Genomic DNA, 15021 nt, shown 5'->3' on the forward strand with positions numbered 1-15021 from the left:
ATTTCTTGTCCTTCAAAAATAATGGAGGAACTTCAGGAGTGAGGAAATAGGCCCTTCTTTTTGGGCTACATGTTCAGTGTTGTTCCCAGACTGAGGCAAGGTTCAGGGAAAACTCCTGATTAACTTCCTTAATGAAGTTAAGGCTAACAACATATATCTCTCACAATGCATTCTGTGGTTCCTGCAGGTAAAACTTGTTTCTCTTCAAGCTACCTAATTAAATGGGAAAGACATCAAATATTTTCTAAAGCTTTTGTTTCCCAAATTATTCTAATGTGACTGCAGATGGAAGCTTACACACAGAATGCCTACTGACTGGCTTGAAAAATGAGTAGGATCTCCTTCCTGCTTGTCAAGACTTTTGTTACATGTCTGCCAGTGGAATCCTGAACACCTAGATGTCTTAGCTGTATTAGAAAGAGACCTTCCTTTGCACCAAAGCTTGGGTTTTATTCTATAATTATAATTATTTTTTTTACTTTTGAATTCTTGCACCATTTGGAATAAAGTATGAAATGCCAAATGTTCTTTGTCTTTCTGCAGTCGTCGAGATGACATGGAGTCTCTAGGCTATGTATTGATGTACTTCAACAGAACCAGTCTGCCTTGGCAAGGATTAAAGGTAGGTGTTATGTTGCTTTTTCCCTCCCACTCTTCCTTTTTTTTTTTTTTTTGAGTATTGTGCTTCTATGCCTGCTGGTCTGGATAGGTGGTTTTGTGTGATGTTTAGCTTCAGTTACACAAAGCACCTTTTCCCAAGCCATTATATTTATAGAATGTAGAAGAAAGGTTCTTTCTGCTTTTAATGCAGCAGGCAAAATGTGTATTGTTTGCCTGTCTTAAAATTTATGTTAAACAATAGCTTACATCATCTTTGCTATTTATTATTGTCCTGTTGTAGGCTGAGGTCCTCTTTGGGAAGTAGAAAATAACATTGTTAGTGGCTTTTTGAATTGCTGTAGAGAGCAAGAAAATAATCTCTGGCCCAGCAAGCTCAGTTTTAGTGAAATCTTCAGTCCAGTTAATGGTATGACTGAATAATTACTAGCTGCAACAGACTTGTTTCAAGTATTGTCATGTATGGTAGCCAAGTACAAGCATGGCAAATATTTCTTACTTGTTATATAGACTTCAGTGATTTGTTTTTGTGTTTTAATTGTTTTTCTTCCTGTGTGTGAGAGTTGTGTAACTTAGTGGTGTTGCAGCTGCAAGTTTTCTAAAAAGGCAAGCAGCTTGTGAAACACTAGAACTCTTCAGCTGCAAATGAATGTAATGGCTGCTCAGTGAAACACAGGCAGCTCTTGAATGAGATACTGAGTGGGAATTAATATAACTTTGGCAAATGGAAACACAAGTCTGGTCTGTTTAATGGACAAAAGCATCAGCCAGAACTCCACGAGCTGTGCCATGTGATGGAAGCATTAGACTGCGACAAATGGTATTAAACTGTGTCCAAATCTTAATACCAGATTGACCTTCATTCTCTTTGCAATAAGAGTGTGGGACTTGGAGATTTCACATAAAATACTTATGGTTGACCAAAGGATTTTTGTCAATTTTTTTGCTACTGTCCTTGTTAATCCAGTGTTGCACAATATCTCTTATATTGTGACCTACATGTTCCACAGGCTGCAACAAAGAAGCAAAAGTATGAAAAGATTAGTGAAAAGAAAATGTCCACTCCTGTTGAGGTTTTGTGTAAGGTAAGAGTTTCCAAATGATGTCATACTGTGAAATGGAAGTTATTTTTTTCCTGTTCTAAAACTAGTGTCAATATATTAGATACTCAGCAACAAATGCCATGTGAGACTTAATACTTTCTGGTGGCCATGGTTGCCTTGTGTTTGGCCACACCTCAAGACTGTGCAACAGGGCAGGCATTCATTGCTATTCTTTGGTGTAGTTCATGCCACTGTCATTCCAGCTCTTGGTGACTGTTGGCTGTGCTAGCTCTCCATCTCTCTTAGGTGGGGCTTGTTCATATTTTCAGCTCTACTGGGGAAGTTGTACATGTGCCTTCTTGGGTAGATAAAGCCAAGGTAGAGCTGTATAGCTTGCCCATTAATACTCACTTCTGCCTCTTCAAGACTGCTCAGATTGTTTTCTGTATTTCAAGTAGAGGCTGTAGTGGAAGTGGATATCAAGTGATCTTTAAAATCTTGTTGCAGAATGATATTTTTCCAATATTGTCCTTCCCAGTGCAGTCCTTTGGGTCTTAAGATTTCTCTTGAGCTGTGGCAGCCACACGCTTGTTAACAAAGTCCTTGAGAAATGTGACTGTTTTTGCACATTAAACAGCAGCACCAGGTGTTGCACTTCTAGTCATGCGTACTTATAAATGCTCACAGTCTAACAGCATCTCCCGAGCTGCTGAACTGTTGCACCCTGTGTTTTTTCTTGCAGCACAGCACTGTGCTGTATGCTATTACCTATTTACACATAGGCTTTAATGTAGCATTACATGTATAAATATGAAAAAGCAAGGAATCTTTGAAAGAAGTCTTCATGGTTGAAGTCTTCACACTTAGCAGTGGTAACTGACCTTGGCCTCTAGTATGCTCAAGCAGATCATCAAGGAAACACAAGTGGAATCTTTTAAAAGACAATTACTGATTTCAGAAACCTAGTTAATAAGAACTAGATTTGGTTAGGATTAATGAGGTTAAATATGCTGTATGAAGAAGATTTTGGTAGCAGAGGACTTGTGATTGCAAAACATGCATCAGATAACAATTCTGGGGAAGGAATGAGTACCTGCTAACTTGCTGATAGAATCCACTTTCTGAAATGCAGAATAAATAATAAGGCTAAGTGGAATTTACACATGAATCTTCAGCCAGATTTTATCTGCCATTATAGTCAGTAATACAGCCTTTTGCCTTCTTATAGGGTTGTTAGCTTTTTGCTGCAAGGCATGGCTTGATTAACACTGTTGATTTACAGGGATTCCCTGCAGAATTTGCCATGTATCTGAACTACTGTCGTGGCCTGCGCTTTGAAGAGGCACCAGATTACATGTATCTGAGGCAATTATTCCGTATTCTTTTCAGGTCAGTTTCAAAGTGGAAAAGTACAGAAATTTGTCAACCCTTTACCCAGTTGGTAACTGCTCTATGGGACTTGCACTGCAGAAAACAGCTCTGTGTGTGTGGTTTAGGGAGTTGTTCTGGGACTTTCAGATATTGAAAAGCTGTTTAAAGGACCTGAAAAATATTATTCAACATTAAACCTGAAGGAAAAGATTTGCTTGGTTTTGAGTTGCATGATCTGACCACTAATGGTAAAGACTTAAGCCCATGCTTCAAGTTCTGTTTCTCGTAGCTTAAAAAATTGACCCCTTAGTGGAATTGTTTGAAGCTCATCATGTTTGGAGGTTGGTGATGGGACTAGCAGTGGTTCCCTGGAGATGGATTTCAGTGGAGGGGAGTAGTGCTGTTTCATTGAAACTGTTAGAGAAACCAGAATACAAACTAAGTCTTGTGGAGTGATCAGCATCTTGTCAAAAGAACTGTTTCTGATCTGTCAAGAGTCTCCCTCCAGGTTTCTGAAATCCAAAGCAATTATTATTTGATCTCCAATAATGCGGTCTCTCCATGAAACTATATATATTTTTAAAAATAAATAATCTGGGAGCCTTAGTGCAGACAAGCAGATTAGCTGGCTTGTGAGGAAGTGCTGCTTCTACATACGCAGACTCCTGTGTAAGCAGTGAAGAAAATGCTACTTGATGGTATTTGGACTTGCTTTGGGAATCCCTTTAAGTTAATAATACTTAGCATTTATATACCACTCAGTCTCCAAAGCAGCTTACCAAAGAGTTAACCTCTGGTTCTGGGTTTTCAGCAAAGTCTTGGCATTAGCAGTAAGGAAGATATGATGTGTTACAGTAAAGTATTTCACTCTTTTTTAGGACCTTGAACCACCAATATGACTACACATTTGACTGGACAATGTTAAAGCAGAAAGCAGCACAGCAGGCAGCCTCTTCCAGTGGGCAGGGGCAGCAGGCCCAAACCCCCACAGGCAAGCAAACTGACAAATCCAAGAGTAACATGAAAGGTTAGTAGCCAAGAACCAAGTGACGTTACAGGAAAAAAAAATTACACTAATTTGGACAATGTCAGCAATTTAAGTGTTAGATCAAGGAGGTGGTTTAAAAAATGTATTTGGCTGTTAATTTAAAGAGCAAAAACAAAAGACGTCCTTGGAGAATTTGACTACTAACTTTATACCAAAATGTCCTTGTTCTTCATACCATTTCTTCTGGGGATGTTGGGTCATTTTAACCACTGCATCTTTTGCTCCCACATTAACCACTTTCCAAAAACAAGAAACTGACTTGGTGTTGGGAATGTGACATTTTTATTTAATTTTATGTATATATATACATATATGATATATATTTATATATATAAAAATACATTAAGCAATCCAAAATCCTAGACCTAACACTTCTTAAGGGATAATTCTCATTAACTAGGCAAGGATCTAGAGACTTTGGGTTCTGCTCTGTTCCAGCTGGTAATAATGCTCTGGGTTTGCTTCTGTTATATGCTTCAAACATTGGGAACAGAAAATTGTGAGTGATCTGGCTTCTTCCAGTGGTTTGGGTTTACACTGAAACATTTGGTCCAGAGTTAAAGGAGAGGATCAGGGAGCTCAAAATACCCTGCCTAAATCACTGAGTAACCCTAAACTGCTGTGGATGGCCAAGTCACAATTTTCTGAAGTATCCGGATGCTCTGGTGTGGGGCTTCAGGTTTCTTCACTGTTTTTTAATGTTCCTACGTTATGGTTTTAAGGGGAAATGTTGTGAAATGTTCAAGATGTAATTGTGTTCAAACTGAAAACTGAGTTCTGAAAAGAAACAAAATTATTTTTTTAACATTCTAGAAGCTTTTTAAAATTTTTGTGATGTGGATCTGCCAGTGTTAGTCTAGTAGGTCTCCAGAATTAAATGATTATTACAGCCAGTCTTGTAATGAAAGTGATCTTCAGATGAGCTGTGGATAAAATTTAAGCTAAAATTGAGTCAGACTAGAGAAGCTACATCTAAGTTATTACTACTGAGATAGCCTGCTGAGGTATTGCTGCTGTTTGCCACTCTTCAGTGTGTCCTTGTTGTGACTGTTATGTATATAATTACACTTAACATGGCAGACTTGGAAATCAAAGAATTGTAGAAATGTTTGCAGGAAACTTACCATTGTGTTTCATGTATTGTGGCAGCATTCAAACATGACCAGGTTGCTTTTGTCAAAATACCTATCAAAAAATACAATGCTTATTCATATTTTTGGGTGAAGTATAATACCTGTTGGTCTTTCCAAGCCTCAATCTGAAATGGTTTCTTGAAGAAGATGATTTTCATAGGATACCATTAAATGTCAGGGTCTTTGTGACATAGAGTCCCAACTTGTTTTGCTGGAGCCAACAGGTGTTATGACACTGAAGGCTTTTTCAGCTGGAACTCCAGTTTGTCACGGGCTTGGTGATTAAGCACTCAGGCTTAGATTGCTTCCTGAGATACAGAAGCTGACTGGAGTGCAGACCCACTACTGCATTCAGCCCAATGTCAGGGTGTGGAAAGGTTGGCTGTTAGAACAGTAGGAAATAATGTGAGCAAATTTGTAGATTCTTCACAACTCATGTTTAAAATGAAGGTCTTACCATAGCTGATGGTCTGTAAATGGATGCTGCCCTGAAAATCAAGTTGTGTGCACTTGAAATACTACTTTGATAGTGAGGCATTCTGAGATGCAATGTGCCACTTTCCTGGCTCAGGTGGTCCCTGACCAAGTGCTATTCTGTAAGTGGAGAAGAGGTCATTATGATTATCTGCCTTCAATTTCTAGTGAGGTTTTAGTGACAGAGTGCCAAGCTGCAGCTGGCTAACAATGAGTAATGGGGAGGTTGTCTTCCAGTTGAGCCTAATAGACCATTTTTGTTTCCCAGTGGACCTCCCTCATCCCACCATCCTTTAGTAATGAGGCCCATGGCTACAGCTATAGAGAAGCTGTTGTTTTTCCAGCAGAATTTCATTGGCTCTTGCAGGACTTAACAGCCTTCTGGGGGAGTGGCTCCTCCTCTCCTCTCCCATGGTCTGACCTTTGGATTGATCAAGCTGTAATGTCAGCAAAGCATTAAAGTAGTGCTTGTCAAACATCTGAAGATTGCCTCGTTTCCTAAAAAAGTTAGCTTAGGCACTTCATCAAAGTAAAGATTACAGATTTCTAAAATCCTGGATGCCTTTTTGTGGGAAATACTGCCTGTTAATGAAGATTTTCTGAAACCAGCTAAGCTCAAGCAGGAGGCTTCATAGCTTATATGTTATTGTCACATGGAAGATTAATGAAATAGCTGGTTTATTTTTTTCCAGAGTTCAGTTAAATTCTCATGAACTTGCTGTAGCAAAGGCTATGCTGAAATGGCTTCATAGTATTGAGTTCTACACCTCTGGTAACCATATCCAGTTTAACAAGACCACTAGAAAAAGCAGTTTGTAGTGCATTTATTGGTTACAAATCTAACAGTTTACTCTGTGGAAGTGCAAGTACTATTGAATATGTGCATTTTGGGAGTGGAGTAGGGCAAGGGGGTGAAATTTTAATTCTTTCATATAACATCCAGAGCCTTTCATTACTTAGATAATTTAGACAGCATGCTGATTTATAGATATTCCTGGCTGCCTTAAATAGGATCCATATCAAACTATTTCACTGGGTCCTATTCAGCTGTTCAGGCTGAATATTCTGTTTGGTTCCAGCATAGCCTGTTCTGTCAGTGGCCTTTTTCCCTGGGTTGTTGGGTTTTTTTCTCTTTGTCTTTCCCTCCTTGGAACCCTGTGCAGTGTCTTTTGCAACAGCAAGATCAGCTGTTTTTGAACTTGGGAGAGGTGAACTGTTTCAACAGACAGAGCTTCTCTGCTGACTCTGGGGAGTTTGCCTCTTGGTTTCTTGACAGTGCAGCAGTTGTTCAGGTGTGATTGGTAGCAGTACTCACAGTCAGCTACTCTTAGTCATAAAACTTACTCAAGCAGTCCATCTCCAAGCTAAAGTCCATCAGTTCCATTTGTGAGGGTTGCTTTTAATTCCCTTCAGTATGGAGTCCTGTAAGCCTGTCAGCAGTCCCATTAGCATTCACTGGATGCCTGTGGTCATGGCAGTGTTTCTCAGAACAAACTTAGTTCACTACTTGAAATTTAGCCAATTGACAGCTAAATATTTTTCACTTTTTGTCGACTAGTTAGAGAAAAAGTTTAAACACTTTTCAAATAGAGGAGCTTCTTAGACTATGATAGTACAGTTGCTTTTCCCCCATTGGTCAGTTCTGCAGATGTAGTAATAATAAAGCAATCTGAGTATCCCTCACCTATCACAGAGATTATTAAAGTTTGGGGTGACACTAGAGTGATGCATGTGCATATTTGAGATAGCCCTGTATGTAGTGAAGACTGGTTAGATAAAGGCCAGCAGCCTGTGCTTCACCCTGAGTCTTGTGCACTACAGGAATGTCTCAGCATCTCCTTGGACAGCTGTGGTTGGGAACACTCTTAGGTAGTCTTTTACTAGGACTTGCAAGGGATGTTGTGGGTTGAATCCAGTTTCTCATTGCTCCCTGTAAGAGTTGGGCATTCTCTTGCCCATAATACCTTGGAATTGAGATGTTCTATCAAATAGCAGCATATAATGTTCTTTGTCCTCAGGTTCAGGATCTTGTATTTATGTGAAACATCCAGGCTTCTAAAGCAATGGGTTGATCTGCTTCCACACTGGCAGCAGACTCTTTTGTTGACTTAGTTTTGGCAGCTTTAATGGAGAAAGTGGTTCAAATGATGAATCAGTGTTCACTGCTGAACATACTACATGGAAAAACAGTGCAACTTTTAGTTGTATGCATCAAGTAAGGGCTCTGGACAACTTTAGGCCAGTGGAACTACGAGTTACTGGGGGTCTGTGAGAATTTGCACTCAAGTAGGAATGACTGTCTTAATTCTGGTGCAGGATTTTTTATTTTTTAGAATTCCTACTGCTGCATAAAGAGAATTGTCCTTCAGTGCATTAAGATTGACTTCAAACAAAGCTATTAAATCTCTTCTAAATTACCTATACCCTAGTCTGGAAGAGTTAAGGCTGCCTTCTGGGTACTATCCAGATACATTTTGGATTGAATGTCAGACTATGTGTAAGACTTGTTTGCACTTGCTTTTCTCTGGGTGACAGCACAAGCTATAGCTGAGGTCAGCTTTGTCTGTATTTCACTCAGAGATTTCTGTTGCAAAAACTCAGAGCTGTTACTCAGATGAATTCCTACATCAACAGGATACCATGCTGTTTGGAGGGCATCCAGAACGGAAACTTGCTTGGCAAAGTAGCCTTTGCTTGAGACTCCTGCTACCCCTTTAAAGCACAGTGCTACTACCTGAGTCACCAGAAATGAGTGTGTAAGCAGTCACTTGAAGACTGGCTTAGCTTGCAGTAACTGGTTCTTTGAGATCTGTGGATGTATTCCTTTCCTCTCCCTTTTCCACAATGTCTCAAGCTTGTAATTTGGAGTTCTGAACTCCAAAAGAATGGTTCTGGATGGTCCACCTCCCCTGTCACATGAGCTGCTTCACTTGTCCTTCCAAGGACAGAAGGTATGCTGGGTTCCTAGTCACTAGCAAAGGTTCCTGCTTCTGTTGTTACTGCCCAGAGTGTTGCACATGAGTGTGTAATGAGCACCAGTTACTGTAAGGTAAGTTATCCCTGTTCCTTTTCCTTCTGCCTGTGTGACACTGCTGTTCTGTCTCTCTGAAAAGGACCACTGCAATCAGCTGACAGTTTGACATTCAAGGATATAAACACGAGACATTGCAGACAAGTAGAAAACAATCCTATGAAATTACATCCTGCTTCCTAGTGGCAATAACATGTCTGTTGGTCTGAGTTCCTATTTGAGGAATGTGGCACTCAGCTGGTACATAAGCCTGTTTTCCAGTACAGCAGTAGGTGTGAGAGAGGTGTGTGTTTGAGCTAAAGGGTGGTGGCAAATGCTGGTTAGCTTTGGAAATGGACAGCAGGAGCTCTGAAGTTCTGAGACAGAGCAGCATTTTCCCCTTTGAATGACCATAACTGATGTTGAATTCTCCTGCTGTGAAGGCTGTTTCTCATTTTCATCCTGTATCAGTAAATTGCCCTTGTGTTTATCTTGCAGGTTTCTGAGCATGGCGAGGATGGGACAAAGCAGAGCAGATCGGAGCAGGACTTGTCACTCCCCAAATCCTAGAAATTTTAGTTCATACGTACACTTGCCAGTGGCTGTGGGCAACCATTTACTTGGTGTAAAGAACTTAATATCAGTATAAACTGGCTCTGGGCAGTGTCAGTGATGCTGCACTTTGACTTGTAGCAGCTGTAATTGTGAATATTACTGAGATAGTGAAACATGGTGTCCAGTTTTCTATTGCATTTTTTTCAAGTGGAAAAGTTAACTAATGGTTGACACACAAGTGGAGAAAATTGTGCATATGCCAATTTTTGTTACCTTTTTACTTTGAACTACACTGCTTATGAGATCTCATTGTTTTGGAAGAATGGCATGAACAGTCTTCAGCAACAGTTGTGATAATTGTAAATGCTCACAATTGTGCACTCTTTTCTGGTTATTCCTCCCTGGGTTTTGAAAGTTGTACACTTAAAACATTCTTAAAGTTGTTGGCTTCTATGTGCAACATACCAAGCCAGCTGACATGGTAGTAACCAAAGATTCCAGTTTTTAAGCATATGAAAGACTCTGCCTGCTTACCTGTGCTAGAAATAACAGCATCTAAAGTGAAGACTTAAGAGAAACTTAGCGACTACTAGATAATCTTTAGGACTCTGCATTAACTCTATAATGTTCTTGGTATAAAAGGAAAAACAGCATATTTGTCACAAAATTTAGTTAACATCTTACAACTGAACCTGTATGTAAGTTGCTTAGATAAATGTAATCACTGTAAACATCTATATGATCTGGGATTTTGTTTTTATTTTGAAGCAGGAGCTTTTTTGTTTACAAGTTCATTAAAAACTAAAAGCTGTTTCTGTAAGGAAATGAGATTTTTTTTAATTTGCCTTGTTAATTCAGTTTAAGAAATCTACATTACCCTGTTTTTAAACCAAGTTTCAAGGCCATTTGTTGAGCAAAAGAAGTCATATTTCTTTCTAAATCATTTTAGATTTAGTGTTGTAACTCTTCCTCATTTTGTTTTTAAATAAATTTTGTATTTTTTCCTTGAGGGGGAAGGGGCAGTCTTGCATTTTTATAACTTGTTGTTTGAGACCAGCCCTCTGTACTCAGATTGGATTTTTTTAAAACCAAGTGGCATCTTTTGCAGACCTGGTATTGGCAGCCTCCCAGTGTTGCCATGTCCTCTATCGGCTGGACTTCCTTGTGATTGCTAGTTTTGAGAAAAATTTGAATGGAGTATTTGGATGGTTTTAAACCAAGGCATTTTCTTTCAAGTTCTTGTGAAGTGGATATGACCAGATTTACTCTTGTTCTTGGGGACAGCCTCACACCATGCAGAGTTCACATTGGTTACTGCCCCAGGCTGTCTTCCTTCTCACTCTTATTCTAGCCCAGCTGAAAGAAAGAAATACTTTTATTGCTGGTAATTCTTTAACAGTGTAATTTATTCCTTTATAGCATGTCAGAATAAATTAAAAAAATGTCTGAAAATGCTGCCAGATGCCTATTGTGTAAATGTTGTTTGTATGTTAGCTTTTTAGACAGTTTCCATGCATGTAGCAGAGTTCCTGCTCACAGTTCATATTTTTACTGTTTGAAAAGGTCTTTCATTTTGAAAACCATTTCTTCAAGACCATAATACTGACACTGTGTACTCTGTCATCATGGAGCAGTAATTTGGATCAAGGCCACACTCTTGTGCAGTCACTATGCATATTCCCTCTACGAGAAGGATCTGCCCTGAGAAGATGTTAAACTTTATCTGGAGAACATTACGTGCTAATAAACACTTGTACGGGTAATCTGGGAGTACAGGGAGGCAAAAAGTCTGCTGGGCTTCAGAGATACTGGTGCTTGTTTGGAACCTTCTGAGACAGAGTGGTTGGTGGCCTCTTACCTGGAAGGAGGAAGAAGAAATGTAGTTCATTCTTCTGGCTAGGATGTTCTTGTAGGCTCTTGGGTATTGTCCTACCTGAATAAGGATGCTTTACAAGCCATGCCTCATGAAAACTGGCTTGTTTCTCAGACCCTGGTACCTAGAGTACTGTGGTGTGTCCTTACATACAAGTTCTCCTGTCCAGGCGATGCATCTGACAATAATGCATTGGCAGAAGGGGAAGAAACATCAATGAAATGCTGCCTTGGCAGCTGTTTTCAGAGTGGCTGCTTGGAATTGTTTTGTCACCACTTTTCTTGCTTTGACATGAGGTATTTAAAAGTCAGAGGAAATAATTTGGTTTCAGGAGAAATTAATTCCTCTGTTAAACTTACTCATGACTTTGAAGAGGATTGTTGAATTTTAGAAACAAAACTGCCCTTGTTGAGCACTGTAAGCAAGAACAGTTCATGTGCCTGAAGTGTCAAAATGTGCTGGTTTGCAGTTCTCACAACTTGCAAGCCTTGTTCTATGGAGGATCATGGAGTCCAGTTAGTCTTTTAGACATTGTGTGTTAATAGAGTTTACTTCTGCACAGAGGTATGAGCTTGAACAGTCAGCTGTGTCCTGCTGCTTGGCAGAAAAACAGCCTGCACCAGACATGCTGAACAGTGAACAAGATGGCAACCGTCCTTAAAGGGATGCTGTGAAACTGAATGCTCATTTGCTGTATTATCTCTTTGGTTTGTAACAAAGACTTAAAAACTGAAAGCATTAAAAAAACGTCTGGATCTTGGCTTCTGGTTGCAGCTCTGCAGAGGTTTGGTGTTGGGAGGTCTCTTATTACAGTCCTGATGAAAAGTCAAAACTTCTGCAAGCAATTGTAGGCCCTTTACAAGCAGTTACCATTATAACAGGGACCATGAAGTGCAAGAACTGCAACCTCATGGAAAATGCTAGAATTAGGTGGTAATGTTTGGCTGTGACAGCAGCTTCTCAGTCATCTTACTAAGCTGTGAACAGTTTCAAACCTCCCTACAGCACCTCAGGTGTCCTAAGGCCACCTTTTAAAGGCTTGCTTAAGTTGGAGCATGGAGCACTTGTGTGCATAGCATACTGCTTCTGTGCTGTTAACCTATTTAAGCTATTCCTTGTTACAAGCAATTGAGATCCTTGTCTCTTTTCTTCCATAAAAGGTTTTGAAAGAAGGACAGACTGCTCGAGATTTCAGTTGTTAGTAACATTAGCAACATCACACTCACTGCCTTGCCTGTTGTTCTGTGTTGGGAATTGGTAACAGGTGATGAATTCAAGCCCTGGCTGTTGAAAACTCAGTCTGAAAGCTGGGTACATTTTTGGCAGGTGTGTCAACCCTGCCCAGTGTGTGACATCCTAATTTTTTCCACTGATTTCCATTGAATTATCTGGGGATTATGTGTTGACTTGCTCTGCTGTTTTCTGCGTGTCTCTCGGGTGGCTTTTTCAGGTGCGTTGCTTTCAACTTGCAGGAACTTGTTTGTGCTTTGTGGGCTGGTGAGGGTGCCAAGGTCATAGCTGTGCTGGTTTGAGCAGGAGACTGGTTTAGATGCCTCCCTCTAGCCCCTTTCGCCTGGAATTTTCTCTGATCCCAAGTTTGCTTTTTCACATAAGGTTTTAATTTCCCATGACAGCATTCTCCAGGAGATTTGTTGCTTAGCTAGCTCCAACAGCCCCAGCTGCTCCTTACTTAATTGCAGTGAAGCAATCATGATTTCATATCAGCTTGATGTCGTAATACGAGTTTATGACCATGGCAGGCTCCAGACGAAAAGGAAAAGTGGGCTGGGAGGAAGAGCTGTCTGCTCTGAGCATTAATGCCTCTGGAAACACAAGGCAAGGAAGTGCCCACCCTCCTAATTGAGCCTGAGTGGAAATATTATGTCCATGGTATGTTCTAATGTGGAAATGGCTCTTTAATGTAATCCTTGTCATCCAGGGCTAAACAGGAAGGGGGAGAGGGTGGAACCAGGTCTGTGTGTAAAGAATTGAGATGGTCAATCTCAGCCTTGTGCCAGGACACAAGGATGTTCATCATTCTCAACTGCATTAACAAAGCTTTTCAAAATAGACCCAGGGCTACTTAGCCATGAAGGTGGGTGTTAAAACAACAGCATGTCCAAAACACAGTGATGTGTCCTTGCTTTTAAAGGAGCCACCGTGGGTTTAGCTGCTTTGCCAAGCTCTGTACTAAAGGTATGAAATATTTTAAGTTAAGATACATGAGGCAAAAATTCACGCTAGTAAGAAATTCCCAGATGAGACTGTTCCTAGTGCTGAATTCAAGTAGCTGGAAATGGGGAGGGGCTAAGGGGTCTTCTCACACCAGCCTAAGGGTGAATAGATTTTGTCCACAAATGACTGAAAGAGCTGTAGCTCCATTTTCAGAGAACAGCTTGGCATTTTGGTATCAGGGGCTGCTTCTGGAAGTACCTGAGTGCAGTCAGTCCTAACTGTTCTCTCTTCCCTCCCCTCCTCAGGAGCCTTTGTTCCTGTTGATAATGTGGATTGTTTTTTGTAAACACAGCTGGTCTTCATTTCTTTCCCTCTCTGAGTCTGAAGGATAGCACCAATCCATGTAGCTGACAGTGAAGCTCTTCCAGAGCTGCTGTGTGCTCTGGTAGTGTGCTGCAGAGCAGGCTGCTGGCTCCATTTACTGCTCCCTGTTCTCTGCTGCCTTTGAAATAGTAAAGAGCCTTGAGCTAATGTGCAGATGACAGACTTTGAACTTTTTTGAATGAAAGCAATCTAAGATGATCAGAAGACCAGGAGTCTATTTGCTGTTGTACAGGGTAGACTGGCTTTTAAGCTTTCCTTGTTGCAGTCCAAGGCCCTGTGTGTAATAACTGGGCCTTATCCTTTACAGCCCTATAAATACACAGGGCAGGTTCTTGACTCAGCACAATTCAGATAACCAGTGAGGTGGGGCAGTGGTACCTGCCTGACTCAGCTGTGCTTTGTGGGACATCATGGTCCACCAGACCAGGGGGACAAGGAACAAATCTTGCCTTTCCCTTCCTCACACCCTGGATGAGTCCGTCCTGCGTTGCTGTGGCACAGACCGATGCCAAAGCACAGTGGGACTTTTCCAGACAAGACAATCAGATGTGTTTAACTGAGAAGCCCTGCAGTTTAAGGCTAGTCTGCTCAGCTGAGCTTCACCCTGATGTCCATCTGGTTGGCCCTGACTGCTGAACACACTTCTCTCCTGGTCTTTGTACAACTGGTAATACTGCAGCTCAGCACTGTGGGGAATCTGAAAGGTCCATGAGCCCAACTTTATCGGACTGCAAGGACTGGTGATTCACAAGTAGATACAGTGGGCTGACCCCAGGCCCACCCTGGGGCTTGCACCTGGCTCTGGTGTTCAGCGGCATTTTCTCATGGCTGCCTGCAGCTGGACCAGGCTGACTTCCTCTGCTGATAAGGATTTGCGAGATGTTCATCGGGTGGCAGCTGTAGGCAGAGTTTTGCCCAGGCAGAGAGGAGCCAGGAGGGGTTTTCCTGCCTCAACATATAGGCAGGTAGGCAGGCAGTGGAGGGGTAGACCAGAGGATTATCGCTAAAAGCTGGTGTAAGTCCTTTGAGCTGAGAAGGCAGCAAATAGATTGATTCTTATTTGCTGAAGGCCTCCCCCTGGCACAGCTCTGGCTTGTGCTGAGCTTGTTCCTCCTCAGTGGCTGCTGGTGTGGCAGCAGTGGGTGTTGGGCCAGGGCTGTTTGCAGCAGGCGTGTCTGGGTCAGGGTTACCTGGTGGGGAAAAGCCTGCAAACAGCATCGGGAGTGTTTGCACAGTGGACTGTGTCTTCATGTTCCTTTGGGGGTGGCACTCGTGTTATGGTAACTCCTGCTGTGTGGCACTGTTTGAACAGCAGGAAGGGCCAGAAGTTCCTGCTG

The 15021-nt window shown here is 41.3% G+C and overlaps 1 protein-coding gene across 1 annotated transcript in view; it reads left to right on the plus strand.

Annotated features, from left to right (window-relative positions):
• Nucleotides 1-10707, plus strand: part of CSNK1A1 (casein kinase 1, alpha 1) — a 37639-nt gene extending 26932 nt beyond the window's left edge. The window contains exons 8-12 of the mRNA XM_010002064.1: nucleotides 544-622; nucleotides 1629-1703; nucleotides 2944-3050; nucleotides 3911-4059; nucleotides 9196-10707. Of these exons, the coding sequence (XP_010000366.1) occupies nucleotides 544-622; nucleotides 1629-1703; nucleotides 2944-3050; nucleotides 3911-4059; nucleotides 9196-9203 (418 nt within the window). The 3' untranslated portion in view covers nucleotides 9204-10707. The remainder of the gene's footprint in view (nucleotides 1-543; nucleotides 623-1628; nucleotides 1704-2943; nucleotides 3051-3910; nucleotides 4060-9195) is intronic.
• The last annotated feature ends 4314 nt before the right edge of the window (nucleotides 10708-15021 follow it).

Source organism: Chaetura pelagica, unplaced genomic scaffold, assembly GCF_000747805.2.
Source record: "Chaetura pelagica isolate M959 unplaced genomic scaffold, ChaPel_1.0 scaffold356, whole genome shotgun sequence".
Taxonomy (NCBI): Eukaryota; Metazoa; Chordata; class Aves; order Apodiformes; family Apodidae; genus Chaetura; species Chaetura pelagica.